The sequence below is a fragment of the Rhinatrema bivittatum genome, chromosome 5 (genome assembly GCF_901001135.1).
Source record: "Rhinatrema bivittatum chromosome 5, aRhiBiv1.1, whole genome shotgun sequence".
NCBI classification, from domain to species: domain Eukaryota; kingdom Metazoa; phylum Chordata; class Amphibia; order Gymnophiona; family Rhinatrematidae; genus Rhinatrema; species Rhinatrema bivittatum.
In genome coordinates, this window is record NC_042619.1 from 248,098,313 (window position 1) to 248,120,659 (window position 22,347).

The 22,347-nt window shown below is 41.8% G+C and overlaps 1 protein-coding gene across 2 annotated transcripts in view; it reads left to right on the top strand.

The window, feature by feature from the left end:
- Nucleotides 1–2,884: 2,884 nt before the first annotated feature.
- The window catches only part of KAT6A (lysine acetyltransferase 6A), a 333,161-nt gene continuing 313,698 nt past the window's right edge, over nucleotides 2,885–22,347 (top strand). For both annotated transcript variants that reach the window (XM_029603716.1, XM_029603717.1), the window contains exons 1-2: nucleotides 2,885–2,997; nucleotides 6,538–7,473. In XM_029603716.1, the coding sequence (XP_029459576.1) occupies nucleotides 6,877–7,473 (597 nt within the window). In that variant the 5' untranslated portion in view covers nucleotides 2,885–2,997; nucleotides 6,538–6,876. The remainder of the gene's footprint in view (nucleotides 2,998–6,537; nucleotides 7,474–22,347) is intronic.

The following is a 22,347-nucleotide window of genomic DNA, read 5'->3' on the forward strand; positions in this document are numbered from 1 at the left end:
ATGCACATACAGGAAGATGCAGAAAGGGGTTGCCTCAGTAGCAGTGTGGCATGTTTTGCCATGTGGGAGACCTGAGTATTCCTATTGGGCTGAGTGGCACTAGGATTACTGTGAAGGTAGTAATCACAGCCTCCAGGGAAAGCAAGTCTCAGTTATTTCCCAATAGTGATACCTACTAGTCATACTCAGGGGCCAATGTAATAAAGTGCGCCCAGCCTAGCGCATAGGTTTTGGATGTAATAAGGAGATTAGTGCATCCAAAATGTACACCCAAACAAATGCATAGCCGATAGCGCTCATCACATGTAAATTCCATGTAGATGAGGCTATTAGCTATTACCCCCCCCCCCCAATGCAAAAAATCCCTGGGCGCTGGCGCCCAACACACACTTTTTAACATAGCAAATTTAACTCCAGCCCCAGAGGTGGCGTTAAGTCAATCCGTGAGTCAAGGGTTCATGAGAAATTAAAAAACATGGTCCTCTGTGGTTCCTCCTAGTTAGTATCATTGTGACACTTAAATTTACTGTTTAAAAATAAAGGTATAGGGGCTTGATTTAAAAAAAAAAATTCTGGATGCACAATTTCCATGCACAATAGCAAGGGGTGCTTATCTATGGGCAGCCAGCAATCTCAGCAAAATCAGCCAAAGCGGGATAAATATAGATGTTCATACTGAGCGCTCATTACAGTTGTGAGCACCCAATGCATTTGAATGCTAGGGAAACAATTTTTCCCAAGGGCGTCCTTTTTTTTATGCAGCCCCTCATTTACATACTGCATCGGATGCCCAGGGGATGTGGCTGTGTGTGCGTTAGGAAAATGGGCGCTCTATATGAGTGCCTGTTTTAACGCACATCTTAATGCATTGGCCCATTACAGTGTGCCAGTGTAATCCATGACTACTAACTGCATGGTATTCCAGTGGTCCCTAGTGGCAATCCTTCATATTTTTTGCTACTGTTTAAGAGCATGATCCTGCATTGGCGACCTCACTCCATGGAGGCTTTGGAACAAGCAATATCTGTTTTCCTCAGCATGCAGATATAGAGGAACCCAGCTACCTATAGAGCGATCTGGAGTCTCTAGGAAGGATAATGCCAACTATTTTTCTGGGACTCCTCTGGCCGAGGCATGCGCCATGGGTGTGTGAGTACCATAGGGTTGCAGCAGTTGTACATTTAGTGAATTCTCAGTTATGAGCAGCATTGTCTGATGTGGGACTGAATAAATTGCATCAGATGGTAAAGTAATCTACTGATGTGTTGACATTTTATTGAATGTATTGATCTACCTAATGTTTGGAACCTGCATCTTCCACGTCTTGAGTGTGTAAGGAAATAATCAAGGTGGTTGGATTCTAAGAGAGTGGATTCCGTAATTTTATTTGGATTCACAAGTATGCACGGAGGGTGAGGAACTGGATAGACTGTACACCCAAAACCCCTTGGATGAAATCCTGCTATATTGGAAGGATAGTGCAGTAGCAGGTTACATAAGCATACTGGTTTATATCCCTTGCTATGCACTCCAGTATTCTTCTGGCTCTGTTCACTGTCATGTTGCATACCATGAGGTCATCAGATGTGATCTCCTGTTTGATGCAAATCAATATCTCAAAACACCCCCATTTCCCCAGTTGCATACTGGAAAAGGAACTCAGCAAATTTAGGAAGGATATTAAGACTTGGCTTTTTTCTGAAGTCTTTGATTCCTGATTATTTTATGACCTTAATGAAGATGTCATGTATGTTTTTTCAGATTTTACTTGAAGTGTAATTCTTGTATAGATTTGTTCCAATTTTGTTCTGTTGCTTTTGTTCTATTTATTTCAGTTTTATGTTATTTATCTATTTACTGTTATTTATATTTGTTCACTTTATTTTGAAGCTTTTATTATGTTTTGGAAAGTTGTTTTTACTATGCATCACTTTGATTTGCTTTAAAGAAAGGCTATTTATCAAATCCAATAAACTAAACTAAATACCCTTGAATTTCTGCACCACAAATACAAGATTCGACTATTGTTTGCATTCAGTCTTAACTGCCAAGCATTTCACTATGCTTGAGCTTCTTAAATCACATCTTATTTTGCCTGCTCCATCAAGCGTGTCCACTATATTGCAGATCTTAATATCCCTTGTTTGTGATCTCATCCCCTCTTTTCCTCCTCTGCCTCTTCTTGTTCATAAGAACATAAGATTTGCCATACTGGGTCAAGCCCAGTATCATGTTTGCAATAGTGGCCAATCTAGATCACATGTATCTGGCAGGATCCCAAAAGGATGATAGATTCCACGTTGCTTATCCCAGAGATAAGCAGTGGATCTCCCACCTTAATAATGGTTTATGGACTTTTCTTCCAGGAATTTGGCTAACCTTTTTTAAACTCGACTGCATAGGGGTTTTTACCACATCCTCCAGCAAGGAATTCTAGAGTTTTAAATATGTATTGAGTAAAAAAATATGTTCTCATATTTGTCTTAAATGTATTACCTAGTATCACCCTGCATCCTGTCTCCCCCTATTACATCAGCTCCCTGTCCTCTAGATTCCCTCATCTTTTTGAGGCTTCCTGATGCCGCTTCTCTTTTTCCCTCTCCCCTTCTTTGGACCTCTTGTCCCATCTCTTCCCCCGCTTGTTTAGGCCCACCGTCCCCTCTCCTCTCCCTCCTCTTTGGGACCCTTGTCTCCTCCTCCTCCCCTTCTTCCTTGCTTGGAACCCTGGTCCCTGTCTCCACTCCCTGATCCTGTCCGTCCCCTGTCTCCTCTTTCTCCTCCTTGTTAAGGCTCCCGGTCACCTCACCTACCCTTCCCCACGCCTCCACAGCTCGCGGCTGTTCCATCTCCCCGCGCCTCCTCCCCATTGGCTGTTCCGTCCTGTCCCGCCTCCTCCCGCCTCGGCGACTCACTCGCTGCAAGATGGCCGCCGCGTCAGACTGGCTCCTGTCCGCGCCTTGGCGTTTCTTGGCCCGGTGTCGTCGCTCTCGTTCCTTGGTGAGTGAGCTGAGGCGGCCATCTTCCCTCGCCGCTGCCGGCACCGTGGGAAGTGGGCCTTGTGGCTCCGCTGCGCGCTCGCTGCCCCTGTCCCTGCCGCTTCGGGCTCCAGGCCCCAAGGCCTGCGTCTCCTGCGCCAGGCCTCGGGCTTCGGAGACGCAGAGCAGGCCGCGCCCGCCTTGGCAGATGCCGCTGCGTCCCATTCCCAAGCGGCGGGGTCCCGCTGGCCGCCACGGGTTTGGACTCGGCCCCTTCGGCTCTCTTTTTTTCCCAGCCGGATTTCGGGAGTTTTGCTGCGCTCGGGGCCGTGTTGTGAGGTCTGTGGGTCAGTCGGGGGATTTCTGGCAGGGGCAACTCGGAAGTAACTGACAGGGCCTTAGTAACAAGATAAATAATGGTGTCATATTCTTACTGGGTGTTGACCGGTAGGTAGAGTCAGAGCTTTTTTTTTTTTTTTTTTAAAGTCTGGTTTGTTAGAAGTTTTTCTTTGGTTTTGTTGTCCCTCGGGCCTGTGCATGTTTTTTTTTATCTCTGCAGTTCACTAAAAGTTTGTGTGCAGAGTTTGTTCAGGAATAAATTAAACTGTTGAGGTGTCTAAACACTGAGGGAGCTTTTATAAGGTTGGACTAATTGAACACTATTTTTTTCTGTCAGTTGTGGATTTTCTGTTTGGATTGCTATTCCTCGAAGTTCCAGTACAGTATCATATGATTAAATTCTGCTAAGATCGCTTCACTGTAGACTAAATATTCTAAAGGGTTTCCCAATTTTGTGTCTACGGAGAAAGTGTTTAATACATCTGGCCCTCTGTGTTGTCACTTAACTGAAGTATCAGTGAAGACAAAAGTTCTTGAGAGTAAAAGGATACACTGACATATTAATGTGTGGTGAGGATTTTTTTCCATAGCCATCAATACGTGGGATCTAGAACTGATAGTTTATTTCAACCAGCAAAAATAACTCAGGTAACCTCATATTTTGATGGCACCAACCAACTAAATTTGAGTAAACTAAGGCACATGGAGAAGTGACAAGAGTGCACATGGGAAAACAGAAACTGTAATCAAGAGACTTGAGCTCTCTAGCTTCTCTACCACACCTATTAATCAGCATAAACAGAGCCTGTTATTTTTTTAAATTCATTTTTAAGGCCTGACTTTATGAATGAGTAGCAGTAAGAAGAGTAACAATGAATATATTCTATTTTAGTTAAGTAATATGCTGCAAAATTCTCTAAATAAATTAAGATTGCATTAAGATTTAACAGCTCATTTTGACAACACATTTAAATTGAGCGTAGACCTATTAGAGTATGTAAAATTTTAAGTATTGAATTTCACTGTTATTGGAAGTTGTATTTTATGGTCTAGCATGCAGATCTCTAGGCTGAGAAATTTGGATCATGCACAGAAGTAAATCTCTTCAGGCTAGAGATGCATCTCTCTCAATTTCAGTTGTGCCTGATTCTAATGTTCTTAAGCCCTCCACTATAGTGAAGGATTTGGGAGTTAGATTTGACTCTGAATTTAGTTTGTAGTCTCATATCTCTCAGGTGATTTCATATTTTCTGGAAACTAAAATCGCTTAGGAAGCTTGGACATTTTCTTAATTTGAAAGTTAATAAAACCGTGACCCCATACATTTGCTACATTTCAACTGTAATGGTGAAGCTCACTTGTATGCTTTAGGTGGTCCAGACTGCAACCAGAGTTGTATCTGGTTGTTTGGAGGGCTTTTATTAGCCCAGTATGATCAGCACTGGCTTCCAGTGGAGGCATAGGCATGAATTTAACATTTTGGGGCTGATGCAATAAGACGGGCGCTCATTTTCCTAACGCACACACAGCCACATCCCCTGGGTGCCGGATGCATTATTTAAATGAGGGGCTGCGCAAAAAAGGATGTGCTAGGGAAGAATGGTGCGTCCCTAGTGCTCAAATGCATCAGGCACCCACAATTGCAGCGGGTGCTCAATATGATTTTGCTGATTTTGCTGGACATTCATAGCTAAGCGCCTCTTGCTATGGGCATCTAAATTGTGAGTCCAGAAGTAAATTTTTTTTTTTTTAAATCAAGCTAATATACATTTATTTTTCAACACCACAAGCAGTAAATTTAAGTGTCACAACGATACTACATAGGATGAACAACAGAGGACCATATTTTTTTAATTTCTCATGAGCTTTTGACTGGTGGGTTAACGTTACATCACCTCCGGGGCTGAAATTGAATTTTCCACGTTAAAAACTGTGCATTGAGCACCCGATTTTCTGCATCGGGGGGGGGGGGGGAGGGAATAGCTAATAGCCTTATCTAAGTGGAATTTACATGTGATGGGTGCTATTGGCTACACATTTGTTTGGGTGCACGTTTTGGATGCGCTAATCTCATTGCATAGGGTGCTAGTCTGGCGCATCCAACTGTGTATAAACCTGTGTGCTAGGCTTGGCGCACTTTAGAGCATTGGCCCCTTTGAGTTTTAAGAGGGAAATAGCCCAACTTATCTGAAGGACAAATTAAAATGGTAGCACCCAAAGTGACAATTGAGATCTATTCAGGGTGCATTTCTTGTCCCCTCTTTCAAGAAGATAGGGCAAATCTGTTTATGGATTAGAGCATTTTCAGTAGTGGCCCCCTACATTGTGGAATTTGTTACCGGGGAGATTAGATCAGAATGGAGCTATTGTAAGTTCTGAAAAAGGTGAAGGCCTGCCTTTTTCTTACAACTTGGGTGGCAGAACAGTTTTCTCTTACTAAACTTTTACTAATGGCAAATGGACGGTGTCTGTTTTGATCTTGGATGGGTAGATTAACATTGGCAGGTTATAAGTAGCTTTTTGGACTGGACTTTTTTTTTTTTAATACTATTGTATGACATCTTGGGTATTTTTTAGGTCCTTTATGTTGTTTGGTTATGTATAGTTTTATATTTGGTTTATTTTATTAAGTGTTTTTATGTTTGTTGTGATCAGTGTTTTATTTATGAAATTTGTACATCATTTTGGATGGTCAGTTTTTGGCTGGAGAGGCAATTAAGTGTTTTTAAATAAATAAAGTGAAATAGCCCAAAATGTCCTTTAGTTGCAGTGATTAGTTTGTGTCCTACTTTATTCTGTCTATGGTTATCAGTTAATACCTCTGCAGTCTGAACATTTTTTGTTTATGCCTTGGTATTTTGGTGTAGGTTTATCATTGTAAGTATCTTCTCTGTTGATGACTTTGGCATGTGATATTTGTTGGGTTTATTCATGTTCAAAAATATTTAATGTAACTTTTAGGGATCAGTCTAAAGTTATCAATGGAGTATCTCCTTTCCTTGGAGAAAATTCCATTCACCAGTATCTTCTGTTGCCTGTCGCTCATCCTTTAATGCTGTTTCACACTGGAGGTTTATTAAGAAGCTCAGCAATCCAGGGATGGGTCCTACAGTGATACATTCTTTGCATCTTTGTCATGGTGAAAACCCTCTGAGAATTGCAGTATTAGATTTTTTTTTTCCAGGTTTGTTGGAATTGACATTTCTTTTTTTTTTTCTTTCAGGTTTAATACTCATATTTATTGGATGTGAGACCAGAAACCGAATGCAGAGGTTGGAACTAGGGTTGTGAGATGTGTGGAATTTTTACATTTTTGAAAATAAATTGAACTGACAGTCATTCTGGGATTTATTGGTAAACCTGAAGAAGTTTCTGAAACACATTTTTTTAAAGGTTCTTTCAGAAAACTTGTTTTTATTTAAGGAGGGAGTGACTGGTGTTGATCACGTTATGCTATGATTTACTGCTTCCTAGAATCCGAGAATCCGTTTTCCCATCATGTGAAGTTAGTGCAGCACTGGGATAAGGGCTAAAACTCTATGGATTTACAGAGTTCTTCACCATGGTTAAACTCGCAAACCCGCTATACACAGAGTGGATTCTGGAGGCGATAAAAAAGGTGAAGAAGCAAAAACAACGCCCATCTGAGGAGAGGATATGCAACGCTGTCTCTTCATCCCATGGCCTAGACCGCAAAACTGCTCTGGAACAGTTAGAGTTAAGCGTTAAAGATGGAACGATTCTGAAAGTCTCAAATAAGGGACTCAACTCCTACAAAGATCCTGATAACCCAGGGAGGTTATCTCTTCCTAAACCACAAAACCATGGAAAGCTGGATGGTAAACAAAATGTTGACTGGAATAAATTGATTAAGTGGGCAATTGAGGGCCTAGCAAGTCCCAGTGGCTCCACACTTAAGAATATTGAACATTTTTTGAAAAGGCAGAAAGATGTGGCTGTATATTGTGGGGGTAGTGCTTCCTCTACCTTTCACCAACAGCTGCGATTGGCTATCAAACGTGCCGTAGGGCATGGCAGAATTCTTAAAGAGGGACCTCTTTATCGGCTCAACACTAAAGGGGGCACAGATGGGAAACAGGGTTTTGAATCTCTCTCCTGTCTTCCCCCAGTATCTCTCCTCCCTCATGAGAAGGATAAGGTAAGTGTTGTGCAAGCAGGTGTATGAAATATTAAGATACAAATGCCACCCCATGTTGCTCTTTCAAGTCCCTATTTTTTGAAGAATTTTCTGGTGCAGAGAGAATGGGGAAATTCTTTGGAAAATGGAGCTTTTGCTCAACAAAATACTTAATTTAAACAGGAGACAGGGAAGAAAGGCTTATTCAAGGCTTTGTTTGGAGTCTGTGCATAATGTTTTTTCACTTTTTAGTATTTGCATTTTGGAGATAAGGCAGTTTCTGCTGTCTTCTCACTGTTAGTGATAGGACTTTTCTAGATTCTATTTTGAGAACTTTGGAGAGAGAATTACTCAAAGATGTCTGTTCCTCAACTAATCCCAACTGTAACCCACCTGGTTTCTCCATAATCATGACTTCACTACATTAACTCAAAGCGTTTTATTTGATCTTTGTAGGTGTGTCTTGTCTGTCTCTCTTGACTGCTGCTTGGAGTTTATAGTCTCTTGTGTATCTCTGTAAAGCACTACACAAATGACAATAATAATGAAATCTGAAACATTTTGATTTGCAAGAAATGAAGCTTCTTAGGGTGGAAATCTTAAGCCCTTCCAAAAATGTTTATCTGTCCTCTGTGCCATTAATAGTCTGTATAAGAAAAGCAGGAACTAGGTGGATGGTTGAGTAGTATGGTTGAAGGGCAGTAGCATAAACTCGTCCTCAGTCCTTCTCTGTTAAGAAGGAAGCATATAACTTTTTAACTCCTGAGGGATTATTGAGAGAAGATGATGATTTGGCTGGTGGCTGAAGAGAATTGGTAAGTATTGCTTGCTGGTTAATATTGGGACTTAAAACTTTGGGAAGAGGAGAAATTGTGGGGTAAATTAACTTCATGTGTGTGTTTGCCTTGATTAAAAGCCAGGAAAGGTAAGTAATTTCTTTTAGTGTGTGTGTGTGACTGATTTGAAAAAAAACAAAACAAAAAAGAGCAATGAGGTAAGAAATTTCTTTTCTATTGTCTTTCTTTCCTGCCCACCTACCTTAAGCTCATTCTTTGATTTATAAACTCTTATATCATATAAGAAGGCAAGAGTCATTTCCACATAAAACATCAGTCAAGGATTGATCCTAGGGGTGACCTATCCCTTTATCAATTGGATTAATTGTCCCTTTGCAGGTTATTTCCAAATTAACATTAAATACACATACATTTTAAGGACTCCCAAGTTATACATCCCACTCCCATAGCAATATAAATTAACTAGTCTTTTGCACTGATGCCACATGTATGATTTTGTACCAGTTGGTGAAAGGTTGTATGTATGCACCCTGTGCAACAAGCTCCTGGCTCTCAGAGAACGAGTCTGATTTCTGGAGGCTAGAGTGGCAGATCTGGAAGAAGTGAGGGGGAGAGAGAAGTATATAGAGGAGACATTCAGGGACATATTAGCCAAGTCCCAACTCCAGGCCGGCAGCCCCTGTGCTGCTTTGGAAGGACAAGATTACCTGGTCAGAGAGCATTACCGTGGTGTAGCAGGAAGTAATCCTATAGTAAGGACCTGCTCTCCAGATGATGCATTATCCTCTCACACCAAGAATGAATCTCCAAGGGCTAGTGCTCAGGTAGGAAGGGTTAGGTCAGCCATCATAGTTGGTGATTTGATTATTAGGAATGTAGATAGTTGGATTGCTGGTGGATGTGTGGATCACTTGGTAACTTGCATGTCTGGTGCGAAGGTGGTGGACCTCATACATTACCTAGATAAGATTTTGGACAGTGCTGGAGAAGGAGCCATATGGACACCAACAACATAGGACGGTGTGGGAGTGAGATCCTGGAAGCCAAATTTAGGCTTTTAGGTAGAAAGTTGAAATCCAGAACCTTGAGGGTGGCATTCTCTGAATTAATCCCCATTGCTTGCGTAGGACCCCAGAGGCAGGCAGAGCTCTGGAATCTCAATGTGTGGATGAGACGATGGTGTAGGGAAGAGAGCTTTGGTTTTATTAGGAACTGGGCAACATTTTGTGAAAGGGGGAACCTGTTCTGAAAGGATAGGCTCCAGGGTGGAACCAAGCTGCTGGAGCTAGCCTTTAAAAAGGAGATAGAGAAGATTTAAACTAGAACACAGGAGAATGTCAACAGTCTTTCAGCAGCACATGGTTCAGAGGGAGGTATCTTCAAAGGATATTACTGGTAAATAGTGGAGTTAGGGCATCCTGATGGAGAGGTTCGAATAAAAGCAGTAGTAGACCACGTGCTTATAAGTAAAAGAACCGCCTGTGTTAAAAGATTCCAAAATAATCCTGGTTGAAAGGGGGTAGACTCAGGAGTAATCTTAGAAAATATTTCTTTTTCAGAGAGGATGGTGGATGTATGGAACAACCTCCCAGTGGAAGTAGTGGAGACAAAAACAGTATCTGAATTCAAGAAAGTGTGGGATAAATTCAGGGGATCTCTAAGGAAGAGATGAGAATTTTAATGCTAAATTAATTGGACAGCTGGGCAGACTGGATGAGCCATACAGTCTTTTTCTGTTATTTCTATGTAAATAAGCAGATTATTAATACTAACAAAAAGCATACTTTAAATTTCTATATGCTAATGCCAGAAGTCTAAAAAGTAAGATGGTAGAGTTAGAATGTATAGCACTGAATGAAGAGGTACACATAATTGGCATATCAGAGACCTGTTGAATGGAGGATAACCACTGGGGACACTGCTTTATCAGGCTATGAATTATATCGCAATGATAGGGTTGATCAGCCTGGTGGGGGCGGGTGGTGTTTTATGTTAGGGATAGCATAGTGTCCAACAGGATAAAGATCCTGCAGGAGGATAAATGTACAATAGAATCCTTTATAGGTGGAAATTCCACTTGTGATGGGAAAGAGTGTAGTGGTGAGGGTCCTAGACAATATGAACATATGGATGATGAAATGCTAACAAATAAGGGAAGCTAATAAATTTATTAGCACAGTACCGTATTTTTCGGACTATAAGGCGCACATAAAAACCTACGATTTTCTCAGAAATCGGAAGTGCGCCTTATAATCTGGTGTGCCTTATATATGAATTCTTCTGCTGCCACTCCTTTTATATTGTCTTTTTTTCTGTTTCTTTTCTCTCCATCTTCTTCCCTCAAACACACAGGTTCTCATTCTCACATGCATTTCTCTCTCTCACACACACACACTGGCTCTCACTGTCACGTGCTGTGTCTCATACACTCAGTCTCTCACTCCCACATGCTGTGTTGCTCAAGCACAGGCTCTCACTCACCTCTAGGCCTTCTCTTTGCGGGTCGCCGCAGGATGGGCTCTGCAGTGGCCCTACTACCGGGCCTCCTCTTCTTCTCGGGCCGCTGCGACTTGAGATTCGCGGCGGTCCGTAAACGCAAGTGCTGCTCCACTTCTGCACGCGCTGATGCTTCCCCTCCTTCCTGCCCACGCGGCTCCGGCAACGTTTACTTCCGGGGACGCACAGGCAGGAAGGAGGAGGAGCATCAGCGCGTTTAAACGCAATCTTTTGCTTGGCCTTGCCGATCTGCCTGTCGCTGCGCCCGGGGGCATTGGGGGGATAATAAAAAAGTACCGTAGTTTTAAAGGGCGCAACCGATTAAAAAAAAAGGCTCTGAGCCGTGCAGGCAGAGCCTTAGACCCGGCGCCCGGGTGCTTTGTTTCATTTAATGCGCTGCGCCTTATAATCCGGTGCGCCTTATAGTCCGAAAAATATGGTAATAATGGAAGATTTCACTTACACCTCCCCCCTCCAATATTAACTGAGTAAATGTAACATCAGGACATGCTAGTGAGGTAAAGTTTCTAGATGAAATAAATGACTGCCACATGGAGCAGTTGGTCTGGAAACTGATGAGAGGGGAAGCCATTGTAGACCTAATTCTTAGTGGAATTCAGGATTTGGTGCAAGAGGTAACACTGGTAGTGCCACTCAGCAGCAGTGATCATAGTGCAATCAAATTTGACTTAATAACTGGGAGGACATTAAGTAAATCTACAACTCTAGCATTAAACTTTTAAAAAGGAGACAGTGATAAAATGAGGAAAATAGAAAAACTGAAAGGTGCAGTTATAAAGGTTGAGTTTACATCAAGCATGGTCATTGTTTAAAAATAGCAACTTTGAAGCCCAGTCCAGATGTATTCCACTCATTAAAAAAAAAAAAATATAATGGAAGGAAGGCCAAATGTCTTCCAGCATGATTAAAAGATGAGGTGAAAGAGGCTGTTTTAGCAAAAAGAGCTTCTTTTAAAAATTGGAAAAAAGGATCTATTTGAGGAAAATAGGAAAAAGCATAAGCATTGGCAAGTTAGATGGAAAACATTGATAAGGCAGGCTAAAAGAGAATTTGAAAAGAAGTTGGCCATAGAGGCAAAAACTCATAATAAAAACTTTTAAAAATATATCCAAAGCAGGAAGCTTGTGAGGGAGTTGGTAGGACCATTAGATGGTCAAGGGGTTAAAGGAACACTTAGAGAATATAAGCCATCGTGGAAGGACAATGAATTCTTTGCTTCAAAGTTTTCTCAAGAGGATATTGGGGATATACCTGTGCTGGCGACTATTTTCAATAGTGATGACTGAGAGAATTTGAAACGAAGTTGGCCGTAGAAGCTAAAACTCACAGTAAAAACTTTTAAAAATATCTCCAAAGCAGAAAGCCTGCGAGGGAGTCATTTGGACCGTTAGATTATCGAGGGGTTAAAGGAGCACTTAGAGAAGATAAGGCCATAGTGGAAAGATTAAATGATTTCTTTGTTTCGGTGTTTACTGAAGAGGATGTTGGGGAGATACCCATTCTGGAGAAGGTTTTCATGGGTAATGATTCAGATGGACTGAACCAAATCACAGTAAACCTATAAGATGTGATAGGCCTGATTGACAAACTGAAGAGTAGTAAATCACCTGGACCGGATGGTATACACCCCAGGGTTCTGAAGGAACTAAAAAATGAAATTTCAGACCTATTAGTAAAAATTTGTATTCTATCATTAAAATCATCCATTGTATCTGAAGACTGGAGGGTGGCTAATGTAACCCTGATATTTAAAAAGGGCTCCGGGGCGATCCAGGAAATTACAGACCGGTTAGCCTGACTTCAGTGCCAGGAAAAATAGTGGAAAGTGTTCTAAACATCAAAATCACAGAACATATAGAAAGACATGGTTTAATGCGATACAGATAGCATGGATTTACATAAGGGAAATCTTACCCATCTGCTACATTTATTTGAAGGGGATAATAAACATGTGGATGTAGTGTATTTGGATTTTCAGACTGCGTTTGACAACATGTTCCATGAGACACTCACTGTTTTATACTCACATCAGGGGTATTTGCTGTTTTGCATGTATTTCTATTTGAAACATATTTTCATTGATATGTTGTGTGAAGACTGTCAACACAGTATCTGTTTTACTGTGGTAAAGTTTTACTATTCAGAAAAATATATTTATCTATTAAAAAAAAAAGTCATGGGATAGGAGGCATTGTCCTATTGTGGATTGCAAACTGGTTAAAAGATAGGAAGCAGAGAATAGGACTAAATGAATGGTCCGTTTTCTCAGTGAAGTGCCTCAAGGATCTGTACTGGGACAGATGCTTTTTAATATATTTATAAATGATCTGGAAAAGGGAACAATGAGCGAAGTGATCAGATTTGCAGATGATTCAAAATTATTCTGAGTTGTTAAATCACAATCAGATTGTGAAAAATTTCAGGAGGATCTTGCAAGACTTGAAGACTGCCATTTAAATGGCAGATGAAATTTAATGTGGACAAGTGCAAAGTGATGTACATGGGGGAAAAGTAACCCACATCGTACTTCCATCATGTTAGGTTCCATACTAGGAATTACTACCCAGGAAAAGGACCTGGGTGTCATACTGGGTTGACAATATTCTAAAATACTTGGTTCAACGTGTGGCAATGGTCAAAAAAGCAAACAATGTTAGGAATTATTAGAAAAGGAATGGAGAATAAAACGGCAAGTCATAAGGCTTCTGTATTGCTCCATGGTGAGGCCACACCTGGAGTACTGTATGAAGTTCTGGTTGCCGCATCTCAAAAAAGATTTAGTTGCATTAGAAATGGTCCAGAGAAGGGTGACCAAAATGATAAAGGGGAAGCAAAGGCTCCTCTATGAGAAAAGGCAAAAGGAGTTGGGTCTGCTCAGCTTGGAGAAGAGACATCGGGGGGGGGGAGATATGATAGAGATCTATAAAATCATGAGTGGAATAGTATGGGTAAATATAAATCAGTTATTTACTCTTTCAAAAAATACAAAGACCAGGGGGGACTCCATGAAATTAAGTAGCACATTCAAAATAAATTGGAGAAAAAATTCTTTTTCATTCAGTGCACAATTAAGATGTGGAATTCATAATCTTGGAGAATTCTGCGCACAAAAACTTAAAATTCTGCAAACCTTTTATTGGTCAAAATAACACAATTTACATGACAGTCTTTAAGTAATTACATTTTAAATTAAAACAGAAAAAATTTATTACTTAAAGATGCAGAATTTTAAATATTTTGAGCAGAATTTCCCTAGAAATTCACTGTAAGAGAGTCCCTTCCGCTTGCTCTCCCTACTCCCCTGGCCACTTTGCCCTCTCAGGCCCCATCTCCTCCACCTGCCAATATCTCTCCCCTCCAACTCTAAGCTCAACCCCTTCCACTCTTATTGCCAGTCCCAGAGTTTGACACTGTTCTCAGTACTGCCCCTCACACAGGCTCCCTCTGTCCCTCCCTCTCTCACACACACATGCTCCCTCTGTCTAGTACACATACACACCCCCTCATACAGACTCTCTCGCATACACACATCCCCTCATACAGGGCCCTCTCTCTTGCATACACACCCACACAAGCTCCCTTTCTCTCTCACACATACATCCTCACACAGGCTACCTATGTGTCTCTCTCACACACCCCCTCACACAGGCTCTATCTCACACATACACAATCCCTTCACACAGGCTAGCACCCTCACATACACTTGATCCCTTTTTCATACATACGAGCTCCCAATCTCTCTCACACATACTCACTCCTTCACAATCGCCTAATATAGGCTCCCTCTCTCTGAAACCCACACTCAAGCATCCCCCCACTGCTTTCTTACCTCCCATGCTCACACCCTCCTGCTCTCTCACCCCACACCCCTCCCCTCTCTCATACCTCTCTCCCTGCTCTCACACCCCCTCTTCCTCTCCTCTCACACACACATTCTCTTTCACCAGGGCCTTTATCTTCGCCGTGAGAGGAGCACACTCCATTCGCGACAAGGGGGCCTTCCATCTTCACTGCGAACGGTGCGCCAGGGCCTTCATTTTTGCTGCGAGTAGAGCGCGTCCCGGGGCACATGCGGGCCTTCGTCTTCTCGCGCTCCGTTCGTGGCATGCTGGGGTCTCCTGATATTTTCTGTGCAGAATTTGGCAATTCTGCGCAGGGGGGAATTCTGCGCAAATTCTGCGCTCCACAGTAGCGCAGAATTCCCCCAGGATTAAATTCATTACCAGATAATGTAGTTTAGGCAGTTAGCATAACTGGGTTTAAAAAAGGTTTGAACAAATTCCTGGAGGAGAAGCCAGTAAAGAGTAATCTGATCCAGTATGGCAAGTTCTCATGTTCTTATGAAGTGCAAGAGAGTAGGAAGCCTTCTGTAGAAGTTATTACTCTTTCTTTCTTAAAGACTTTCATAAGAGTTTCTGGGAGCAGGACCATTGTGGAACAACCACATCGGAGCTTACCTCCACTGTTTTTTTTACAGTGGGGAAGCTCTGGTGTGATAGAAATAAGTCCCTTTCACCTGCCCCTTCTGACATCCCTGTTTGGGAGCATAGATACATGGAAAATTGTTAAAGTCAAGAAAGCCATGTGGAAGAGAATTAAGGTTCAAGTATAAAAGTGGCCTCAAAGTGGTGAATGTTTAGGATGGATTTGAGTCTGGTAAGAGAGAAAGTATGGCATTCTTTGTCAGGTTATTCCACGCACTTTGTGCAAAGTGATCTGGCAGTGGCTGAGAAGAGCACAAATAAGAGCAGTTTGACAAATGAATGAAGTTTAGGAAAAGGTGTTCATGGGGAAATGAGATGTGAGGCAATGAGGTGTAGAGTGAATGCACTGGTAAGCAAGTATAAAAAGTTTGGAATTTTATGCAAAAGCAGATAGGGAGCCGATGTAGTGATTTGAGGAAGGGATTATATGGTTATGGTTCAGCTGCAGACTCATGATGAGAAGGTTTCAATAGTCTAAGCAGGAGGTGATAAGAGAGTGGATAAGGATTCTGGTAGTATGTTCAGAAAGGAAGGGATGGGTTTGGGAGATGATGAGGAAAACCATGCATTTAAGGTCATGGTTAGACAGGCCAATTCAGATTTGTGTTTGGTTTCTCAATGAGAGTTCTGGTAGAGAGAGGTAGTTTTTGAAGTTATCAACATAGAAACATGGTGGCAGAAAAAGACCAGATGGCCTAGCTAGTCTGTCCATCCACTCCAACTGCTTAGCCACCACTCCTTCAGAGGTTCCGTGTGCTTACCCCATGCTTTCTTGAATTCAGATATTGTGTTTGTTGCTATCACCTCCACTAGGAGGCTGTTCCATTTCTGTAAAGAAATGTTTTCTTAGATTACTCCTGAGTCTAACCCCTTTTAACCTTCATCCCATGACCTCTCATTCCAGTGCCCCTTATTGAAAGAAGCACGATTTTTGTGCATTGCAAGTATTTACATGTCTATCTATCATATTTCCCCTATCCCTCCTTCCCCTAAATTTTTAGAGCTTTGTCCTCATTTTATGGTGAAGACCACTGACCATTTTAGTAGCCACACTCTGGACTGATTCCATCTGGTTTATAGCTTCTTGAGGGGGTGGTCTCCAGAATTGTACACAGTATTTCAAATGAGGGCTTGCTAGGGATTTATATAGGGGCAATATCACCACCTTCTGATGACCGTTCCTCTCCCTGTGCATCTTTATGGATTTTGCCATTGCCTTATCTACTTGTTTGGGCATAAAGATGGTACTGGAAACCATGGGAGGAGATCAGATTTTAAAGGGAAAAGATATATAGAGAGAAGAAAAGAGGACCCAGGATAGAGTTTTGAGACGCATCAACTGATAATGGAATAGAAGTGGAAGAGAATCCTCCAGAGGTTACACTGAAAGTGTCCTGAGAGAGGTAAGAAGAGAAAATCAAAATTGGACTGAATCTCAAAATTGAAGCAAGGATTGGGTGCTAAGAAATGAATGATGACCATTGAAGTCAAAAGCAGCGGATAGGTCAAGGAGGGTAAAGATCGTTTTAAAATATTGCTGCCAAGTTCTGTTGGGGCAAAGAAAAACAAACATGTGATGCCCTGTTATGGGAGCTTCATTGGCTACCCATTGAAGCTAGAAAGTGCAGAATTCTTACATTAATTTTTCAGTGTGTTCATTAGAGGCAGAAGTGTTAACAAAATTTGAGCCTGTTCGGTCACTGCGGTCTTCCTAGCAAGCATTCGGGCCGATACAGTAAAAGTCGCGGGAGAGCGGGCGAGCGCACAGGCCACTCTCCTGTGCGCACGATTTAGTATCGGCCTGCATGCAAATGAGGGCCTGTGGTAAAAAAAGGCACTAGGGACACTAGCGCATCCCTAGTGCCTCTTTTTTGACAGGAGCGGCGACTGTCAGCGAGTTTGACAACAGACGCTCAATTTTGGGTTCAGAAACCGGACGCTGGCAAAATTGAGCAAATATAAAAAGTTTGGAATTTTATGCAGAAGCAGATAGGGAGCCAATGTAGCCATGATATTAAGTCGGAGGGTGTACAGAAAAGCAGTTTTTACTGCTTTTCTGTGCACTTTTCTGGCGCTGACAGAAATTAACGCCTACCTTTGGGTAGGCGCTAATTTCTGAAAGTAAAATGTGCGGCTTGGCTGCACATTTTACTTACTGAATCATGCAGGAATAACATGTTGCGGGCGTTATTAGTTTCGGGGGGGGGGGTTGGACACGCGTTTTTGACGTGCTTATTACTCCTTACTGAATAAGGGGTAAAGCTAGCCCGTCCAAACACGGGTTAACAGTGCGCTCTGCCGAACACACTGTACTGTATTGGCCTGATTGTTGGGTTTCCCAGCCTTGGACAAAGTAAGATTGACATGTACTCACCTCATAGTCTTTAATTATTATAGGCTTGTGCTGTGGAATGGACTTCATTGATACACAGTGGGATATAATGGCTTCTCTATAAATAGAGGCTCCGTGGGTTAGGGCTTTTCAACTTGGAGAAGAGACAATTGAGAGAAGATATGATAGAGGTGGAATGGGGGGGTTATGTACTCTTTAATACTAAAACATGGGGACACACCATGAAAATAACAAGTAGTTGATTTAAAAATAATTGGAGCCAGTGGGTTTTTTTTTTTCCACACAACATGCAATAAAGCTGTGGAATTTTTTCTGGATGATGTGGTCAAGGCGAATAGCATATCTGAGTTTAAAATGGATTTGAACACATTCCCGGAGGAAACGCCCATATACCATTATTACCCAAGTAGACTGTGGGAAAAGTTAACAATGTCTCTGGGAGTGAGTAACAAGGAATGGGTCTCCCTATTAGGATCTACCAGGTAATTCCAGGCAACCTGGACTGGCCATTGTTGTAGACAGGATCCTGGGCTTCATGGACCTTTGGTTTGATCCATTATGGCGCTTCTTATGTTATATGAAATTTAGGAAATTGACTAAATCATGGCTGTTTACTTATTATTATCAGGTGGTAGATAGGTTAAAGGATAGCTGGACAGGCAATAAACTGTTGGTTTTATATTGTGCATAATTTTGTATTTTAAGCACTATTTAATATTGTATTTTATTTATTTATTTAAAATTTTTATATACCGACATTCATCCAGGATATCATATCGGTTCACATTGTAACGCAAAAACAAACGCACGGCATGGCGCTTTACATTGAACAGTAAAAACATGATAACAAGGCATTAACGAGAGGGGGAACAATAACATGGGAAGTTTTGCAATAAAATTATAAACAAAGTTTGCAATTATATACATATGTACAAAAGAAAGAAAACTATGAGGTTAATTTTAATCAGGCTAGGAGATAAGATGGGGAAGAGAAGGGAGGAGAGCGAGGAAAGAGGAGGGGCAGAGAGAAAGAAAAGAAGGTGGTGGAGAAAAGGGGAGGGGAGAGAGGGGCGGTAGAATGGGAAACAGGGGAGGAATGGGGAGAGTGGGGACAGTGGTGAGGTATAGTGAAAAATTAAGTGTATGCTTTTGCAAAGAGCCAGGTCTTGAGCTTCCGCTTGAAGGATTTGAGGCATTCTTCTTGCCGTAGTTCAACAGGCATTTTGTTCCAGAGGGTCGGCCCGGCTATCGATAGTGCACGGGCTCTTGTGGAAGTGAGTTTATAGAGTTTAGGAGAGGGGATAGGCATGGTTGCGAGATGTGCTAGTCTGGTGGGCTTATTAGACTGGTGAAAACGGAAGGATTCATTGAACCAGTTCATTTCGGGATTGTATAGGGCTTTGTGGATGAGAGAGAGAGCCTTATATTGTATGCGGGAGGCTATTGGAAGCCAATGTAGGTCTTTTAGAACAGGTGTAATATGGTCATGTCTACGTAAATTGGTCAAGATCCGGGCTGTGGTGTTTTGTAAGATTTGAATGGGATGGATGGCATTGTTAGGTAGGCCGAGGAGTAGGGAATTGCAGTAGTCGGTTTTGGCGAAGATTGTGGTTTGGAGAACTGTACGGAAATCGGGGGGATGTAATAAGGGTTTGAGTTTTTTTTAGTGTGTGGAGTTTAAAGAAGCCGTCTTTTAGAATGTTATTTATGAATTTCTTTAGTGTGACGTGACCATCAAGAATGATACCCAAATCACGGACTTGTTGAGCAAATTGGAACTGAGGAAGAGGGGGGAGGATCGGTTGGCTTTGGGGTGAGATGAGCATAATTTCAGTTTTTTTAGTATTAAGAGCAAGGTGGATGGAGGAAAGGAGATTGTTAATGGAATGGAGGGTTTCATTCCAGAAGTCCATGGTTTTTGATAGGGAGTCAGTGATGGGTATAAGCAGCTGAACATCATCAGCATATATGTAATGAGGGAGGTTTAGACTGGAGAGGAAGTAACAGAGGGGCAGAATGTAAATATTGAATAGGGTTGAGGATAGGGAGGATCCCTGAGGGACACCTCGGTTGAGGGGGATGGCCTTGGATACGTGATTTCCTAGCTGGATTTTGTAATCTCTATTACTAAGGTAGGAGTTGAACCAATTGTGGGCAACACCTGTAATACCGATTTCAGTTAGCCGCTGTAGGAGAATGGGATGGCTAACGGTGTCGAATGCGGAGGAGATGTCAAGGAAGGCAAGAATGTATGATTGCCCTTTCTCAAATCCTTTGATAATGTGGTCTGTCAGGGAAAGAAAAGAGTTTCAGTGCTATGAGATTTTCGAAAACCGTATTGTGCAGAGGCCAGGATATGATTTTCTTCTAGGTATTCTGTGAGCTGCTTGTTGACAGTTTTTTCAAGTAGTTTAGAGATGAATGGAAGATTGGATATGGGGCGATAATTAGCTGGATCAGAAGGGTCAAGTTTGGGCTTCTTTAGAATAGGTTTGACTATTGCCTGCTTCAGGGGGAGCGGCACCTGTCCAGAGCTAATGGATAGGTTGATGATTTTTGTTAAAGGTTTGGCAATGATGTTGGGTATTGTAAGAAGATGTTTAGTGGGTATGGTGTCAGATGGATGGGTGGAAGGTTTGGCTTTCTTGATAAAGGTTTCTATTTCTAATGATGAAGTGCAGTCTAGGGAGGAGAGGGCATTGGTGTAATTACTGGTTTTTGTTTGATTGATGTCAGATTCGAAGTGGTTGGTAGGATTGGCAGAGGAAGAGAACTTGGATAGCAAATTATCCACTTTGGTTTGGAAGAATGTGGCAAGTTCTTCACATTTGGATTTGGCTACTACATCAGGGATGTGAGGGGTAGCTGTTTTAGTGAGAGAATTCACGTAATCGTATAATACTTTAGGGTTGTATTGGAATTGATGAATTTTGTTGGCATAGAAGTCTCGCTTTGTCTTGTTAAGTTTGTCACTATAGAGATTTAGGGAGGATTTAAATTGTGCCAGGTGCGTTTGTGAGGGATCCTTGCGCCAGATCTTTTCAGATTTCCGAAGGAGTTGTTTGAGATTTTTTAACTCTTGGGAATACCATGGTTTCTTACTCTTGTTGTTTTGTGGGCAGACACTTTTGGATTGTAGGGGACAGTTGGTGTTGGCTATACTATTGGTGATGTCAAACCATGAGGTAAGCGCTGTGTCTGCATTACTGTGATGTTGGAAGATTAAGGGCGAGTAAACAAGAGTTATGTAAATAAGGACCATCTCTGTTGAATATGGAGGACAAATTCAAGGTTGGAGGACATCAAGAATATGTTGGCATACAAAAATTTGAGGCAGTGGCGGTAAATAGCTTATTTAAAGTAGTTTTGACAAACAGGGAAGGAGAGAGAAGGGATGACAATCGGCAAGGCAGAACAGGTCCAATAAAGGATTTTTGTGAAGTGGTGTGATCACAGCATGTATGAAGGCAGCAGGAAGGGCTGTAAAAAGTGACAGACTGAGGATGTGACAGATGGAGGGCTTGATGGCAGAGGAGATATTGGGGAACTGGAGCTGGGTGGAAATGGGGTTGCAGTTATCTATAGTTAGTTTGGAGGAGGAGAGAAGGTGGATAGTTTTTTTGTTCTGTGATTTCAGAAGAGGAAAGCGTGACCGGGCTTAAGACAATTTCATATCTGTGAAGGCTTCTGACAACAGATCTGAGATTGTTCCACTTACAGTGAGTATTATCTCCTCTTGTTACTACTACTACTACAACTAATCATTTTTAAAGCTCTACTGGACATACATAGCACTGTAAAGACACACATAAGACACCGTCCTTGCTCCATACAGCTTACAATCCAGTCAAAACAAAAATGCATGACAAAAGAGTCTGTGAGAAGTGTACTTATTGTAGAAAAGTACTTATGATTTAAAAGAAGTTTCAGAAAGGTGAGTTTTGAAACTGCATTTCAATAACAGCCAGAGAAAGGGAGCATGATACAACTCAGAATGTCTGTTCTAGGCATGTGGCACAACAAGGTACTGGTGGGGAGAAGGGCACAGATAAGAGCAACTTGTCCAATGAATGGAGTTCACGAGGACGGGTGTAAGGAAAAAGAAGGGAAGATAGATATAAGGAGCTGCAGACAGAATGCATTTATAGGGAGTAAAAGAAGCTTGAACTGTATATAGTTTCAGACAAGAAACCAATGTAGTGACTTGAGAAGCGGGGTTATATGTTTATAGTAACATTGAAAAAAGATAAGTGAAAGACATTTTGGCAGGAGGCCAGCAAAGATTAAGTGGGAGATAAATCAAAGAGTGGGTGAACATTTCGGTAGCATGCTCTGAAAGATAGATAGGGATGGGTTGTAGTGATGTTACAGTGAACTGACACACATTAGTAGTGTTTTGGATTTGCATAGAGAAGGAGAGAGAGACATACAAAGATGACTCCAAGGTTACGGGCCGAAAGAAGCAGGAGGAGAATGCCATCCACAGAGACAGAAAAAGAGGGAAGAAGAAGAGAAATGAGCTCTGTCTTGGCCACATTGTTTAAGGTAGCAGTGGAACATCCAGGTAGCAATGTCAGACAAGCACACTGACATATGAGGTTGGATTTATGGTGAAATTTCTGGTGTAGAGAGAGAGATTTGGGAGTCAGCATAAAGGTGGCTTGATGGACCCTTGGTCTGACCCAGCATGGCAATTTTTCTTATGAAAACTGGGGGAGGAAGCATACATAGAGAAGAGGGGCCC